General features: G+C 35.1%; 1 protein-coding gene across 1 annotated transcript in view; it reads left to right on the top strand.

Annotated features, from left to right (window-relative positions):
* Positions 1-2402: 2402 nt before the first annotated feature.
* Positions 2403-5584, top strand: part of mlf2 (myeloid leukemia factor 2) — a 6516-nt gene continuing 3334 nt past the window's right edge. Inside the window, exons 1-3 of the mRNA XM_037676233.1 lie at positions 2403-2699; positions 4336-4456; positions 4544-4579. Coding sequence (XP_037532161.1) covers positions 2656-2699; positions 4336-4456; positions 4544-4579 — 201 coding nt within the window. The 5' untranslated portion in view covers positions 2403-2655. The remainder of the gene's footprint in view (positions 2700-4335; positions 4457-4543; positions 4580-5584) is intronic.

Here is a 5584-nt window from a genome sequence, read left to right as displayed (position 1 = left end):
ATCTATCTATCTATCTATCTATCTATCTATCTATCTATCTATCTATCCAGCCACCCATCCATCCAATCAATTTTGGTTGTAAATGCTGCCTCCCTTTTTAAACATATAAAACATAGCACCTTTATTTTATTTTTTTTATCCTTTTATTAGAATGTGTTTAAACACAAACACTTATAGAGACACTACTGATCTGAGCTGCATCACATCTTGGTCCAGTAACAGTGAGTGTAACTGACAGGAAGAGCATCTCAACGTGGTGAAAATGACAGGAATTATGGTTTCATTCTTCTTTTTGGAGAACATTTTCAGGTAGATATGAAATAATAAAGCTATCTGCATTATGGGGAATCTTTCTAACCTGTTTATTCAGCCACCTGGTTGAAGAAATCTCTGAACTAAATCAAGACAAATCTGAATGTGCATCAGATTCATTCTGCTGGCACCAGGACTGCTAAACCCCCAACATAGCACATCATGATAGAAATCATTTATTTTATTAGTCTGAAAATGTACTTCTACAAATTAAATTCATACTTTAAAAGTAGCACTTTTTATGCTATATGGGTCAACACCTGAGCGAGGCATCAACACCAGGGAAGCCAAGTGCCAGTAACTGGTAGACAGAACCGTAGCTCAAGACTGTAAGACCAGGCGCACAAACCTGTGCACTGCCTGGATTGACTACAGAAAAGCCTATGACCCAATGTCACATGCATACTGGAGTACTTGGAACTTCACTCACTATAGGAGCAACAAATCGATAACAATAATAAAGTCCAACAGCATTAGATTTCCTGTTTTCTCTGGTTTATCTTTGAATTTTGTTTTGCTTTGTTTTGTTCTGCCCTTTTTTTATATAAAAAAGTACAGTATCCCATTTTTATACCTTTACATGTTTCACTGTTGGCATTTATCTATAGGAGAACACGTTTTTTCTTAGTTTTGGCCTCTGGAGTTTCCAAGACTGCCATACTTCATCAAACACATAGTTAACTCTTTGCTGTTTGAAAAGGAAGAAAAATAACAAAGACCAGAATAGTGAGAGACAAATACATCACAAGAAAAGATAATTTAACAGCTTAATTTTCCAAATACATGATGTTATTTTAAACTTGGTGTGGAAACTTCTCCAGTATTTGACATCTCTGAGCTCACGTGCCAATTTCTCACCACTTTTAGGCTCAATGGGGCACAGATTGTTCTTTGCCAGCTTTCCAACTGTATGCTTTTTTTTTTCCAAACATATAAAATGTGGTTTCCTTCATTTGTATTCATATTTTTTGTTTGTTTTGGTTTTGGTAAAAGCATTTTACTATTAAAAGCAAGAAAAATTTTCCATAAATACCCCAAAATCTATCAATTTCAAAGTTATTTTAGTTACAATTTTTATCATGATTTAAGCTTATACAGAAAATGCCAAGTTATTATTTTAGTCATTGAACCTTTGGCAAAAAAAAACAAAAATCTATGTGAATAAATGTGCAAATAAATAAATCAACGATTCAAATCTTACTAAAATATTTTACAAGAGAGAATTATAAAACTTATACAACATACTTAGATCATGTCTCCCACAGACTAAAAACATGCATGTTAGTCTGCCTTCAGGCCCAGGCCTCCCTTGCAAAAGAGATCTGTGATCTCAATGGGATTTGCCTGGTTAAATAAAGGTTAATAAATGTCACCTGTCTGTCAGAACTATAGTTACAGTGGTGAAGAGGAAAATTGTCTGTAACACTTGTTTATAAATTCAATTCAATTCAGTTTATTTATATAGCACCAAGTCACAAATGAAGTCATCAGGGCACTGAACAGAAACATTCACTTACATCAAAAGTAATTTAATAACGTTATTTATCTGAGGAGCCAGCAGACTGCTTTGAGTCTTAACTTTGTCACAGAGTCATCTTGAGCAAGCATGAAGGCGACAGTGGAAAGAAAAAACTCCCTCATGAGGAAGAAACCTTTAGCAGAACCAGGTTCAGGACAAGCGACCATCTGCTTCCACTGACTGGGTTTGAGAGGAGAGAAAGGAAAATATCACAAAATAACACTTTTTTTTAGAATCAGTTGATAAGACAAGTGTGTCCCAAACTATCAGTTCATCTGAAAATACTAAGAACTCTTAAATTTGAGAAAAATCATAATTTCTGCAAAGAAAAACTTCAATAGGCCATTTTCTAATGTAGTTTTATTCAGTGGTAGTGAAATATGAACTTAACGAGTAGTATATTTTACACTATTCTAAACTTTAACATAAGAGTATTTTTATTATTATTATTATTATTTTGATTATTAGAGGTTTAAAAGTTTATGATTTACTTTCATATGTGAGAAGGTACTATTTTGAAAAATCCCAGACCGGAAGTCTTAGCTGCTAGCTTTGATGCTAACTTGATAGCAGCGGTGTTTTGGGCTTCCCTTTGTTAGCCGACTGACTTCCGTTTGCATGTTTTTCTCCTCTCAGATTTCTGGAATTTACAGTCTTGTGGGAGTGAGAGCTGCATGCCTCATTTATTAACAAGTGATAGTTGCGGTTCCGTGTTTTCGAACAGGAGGTCCAGCATTTCCGCCTGACTCGAGCCGGAGCCTGTTACTCTTTTTTTCCCACTGGTTAGCTGGCTAACACAGGCCAGCTGAGTTAAATCACCCAACATGTTTCGCTTCTTGAACGACGCCGACGACGACCCCTTCATGATGTAAGTACTGTCATTTATGACGTTTTGTTCAGATATTACTCTTAGTAAGCGGCTGAAAGCTGCATTTATTCGTGTAAACTTGTAATTTCCCGTTGTCCCTGAAGCAGGTAGCCTACCTTTCGTTATTCTAGCCAGCTGTAGTGGGGGCCTAGCTTAGAGGGCCACCATATTAGGTAGACAATAAACCAAATAGTGATATAAGAGCTGTCTGAGAAAAGCAAATAAATATATTTTCAACAGCAACAACTGATTAATGCTACTCTTTTGTTTACTAAATAATCACTTAAGCTGTTTGGGATGTGGTTGTTGGCACATCTAGTCCTTTCCAGTCATTTCTTGTACAGGATATTTACATAATCGCCTTTACCCTGTACTGCAAGTGCATGAAGATTATTCTTTTGTATTTTGGAAATACTCTAAATGATGTCTAATGTCAAAACTGAAGTATATTAACCTTACACGATCAGCCCTCACACTGCTGACACGTTTTGCCTAGTTTATTATCCTAAATGTATCTTATTACAAAATGATATTCCCTAACCCAATCAATATGTAGTTTTTACTCCCAACCCTAAAATAAATGTGAATTTTTACAAAGTTTGGTTCTCGTGTAGACAGAAATCCTCCATCATTGGACGTTTGAGTTTCATTCATAGTGAAAACAAACACGTTAACAAGTATTAGGTGGTGTAGAAAGTGAGATTGGTTGATGCCTCTATTATTAAAAATGTTATAGCAGAACTGCATTTTGAGTAGGGTAGCGCATTTTATAAAAAAAGTAATTGTTGTCATTGAAATTTGTGTGATTGCAGTATCTATACCAAAGGACTGCCGTGCCGGTAAATCATGGACCAACATGGTTGAAACACCCTGCTTTAATGTTCTGCATATTAATAACAAGTGTGGTCAATCCCACAGACTGTCACTGGCCTCACCATGTTATAGTCATCACTGTCATCAGATATGAAATGATAGTGATGACAGATACAGAGTGGAGTAAGGAAAATGTGTTTATTGCAACTTATAAAATCATGGCAATATTATATTATATTATATATAATATTATATGGCACGTCACAAGTTTTTCTGTTATCATACAGCCATAATTTTGAGTATGATTTTATTTTTCTTTTACTTTAATTTGAATGTAGTGAAAAATAACAAAAGCAGGCTCAAGCTGTCTTATTCCTCATATAGCTTTTTGAAATATACATTTTTCCTAACAGATATGAGAACAAACAAAAATAAAATATGAAATGACAAGCCTGAAACATGAGAATGTTTGACTTTGTATTAGTTTAAAGGATCTACTTAATGAGTTGATATTTGAGCTGCAAAAAATTTACAATATATATATATATATATATATATATTAATATCTTGATATCAAATCAATGCAGCACACCATAAGCTTTTTACCAAACCAGATTTCCAGGACTGGTTGAAAGTCTTAAACCCAGTTTTAGGTTCCTATGAGTTCCTAAAACTGGGTTTGGACTTCCAGTAGACCTTGAGTAAACAATACTTTGCTTTCAGCTTGATAAATTTGACCAGGTTCTTCCCTGTATTTAATTTAAATGTACCTTTTCTCCTTAGAGTGCAGTTTAAATAACCACACTTGTTTAATTTCTTTTAGGGATCCGTTTGCTGCTCACAGGCACCAAATGAGAAGTATGTTTGGGCCATTTGGGATGGATCCATTTGCTCTTGCACCCCAGATACAGCCACATCGAGCAGCACGCAGACAGCCTGCTGTGGTAATGGGTTGTTTGTTTATTGCACAAATGAGTTTAATATATTGCGTATTTTATTTATACTTGAATTTAAGCTGTCACGTTTTTTAGGCTGGCCCTCTTGCTCCCTTTGGAATGATGGGGATGGTGAGTAGTAGATTATGTGATCTTGTTCTGTAACTGCACAAGTATAATTTGTGTTTTACATTGTCTGAATATATAGGCATCAATAGTTTACAGAGCTTAAAGGGGTTAATTTTAAACTATAGAAAAGATTTTACCAATATTCTGTGTAAATATTAGTTAAAGCAGAGTTTTAGACCTTAGTCAAGTCAAGGTTCTTTATTGTCATTCGCGTCATGTGGTACATGAGGTGGAACAAAATTGTGTACGCAGGGTCCCAGTTACATCCAGCAATATCAAAAATATCAAGTGTAAAAAGAAACGGTAAATAAGGATCTAAGATATAAACTAAGGTATATGCTAATCGAACGCCCAACTGTACTCTAAAAGATCTAAGATGTACGCTAGTCACTAACAGTGCAAAACAACACACCGAACAACTGCAGCACGATTCTCATAGTTTGGTTCGGCTATACCAAAGCATGCACCAAAAATGCAGAAACAAGGCGCCAAAAGTGAAAAATAAATAAATCTACAGCAGCATGGTCCTATTGGCAGAATGGTTCTGATGACGGGGAAGTTATCTTAGCAACACGGTCCAGTTAGCAGCATGATACTGTTAGCAGTGAGGTTCATTTAGCAGTGAGGATTTTCTTAGTAACATGGTCCCGTTGGCAGTTGGATAGTAATATTACAGCAGTTTACTTGATACTATGTACTTAAGGCTATTTTTTTAAATCTATGTTAAACCTTTTCTTCTCCAGCAACTATTTGTAACAGAAAATGGTAAGAAAAACGCGTGAATTTTCTAGTTATGACGAGCCCTAAAATGAAGTACCCTGTATATACAACTTTAAAATGAACATCAACAACATGTGGCGTTTAAATGTGGATAAATAAAGACAAGGTGACATTGCAGGACGAATAAAACTAAATACACATCAGATCTAATTATTTTTGGTGTGTCCAGTGATAAAAAAAAAAAAAAAAGTACTTCACATCACTTTAAACATAGTTTTGTGAATGCGG

The sequence above is a fragment of the Nematolebias whitei genome, chromosome 5, assembly GCF_014905685.2.
Source record: "Nematolebias whitei isolate Nwh7 chromosome 5, NemWhi1, whole genome shotgun sequence".
NCBI classification, from domain to species: domain Eukaryota; kingdom Metazoa; phylum Chordata; class Actinopteri; order Cyprinodontiformes; family Rivulidae; genus Nematolebias; species Nematolebias whitei.
This window is presented reverse-complemented; position numbering and strand designations above follow the sequence as displayed.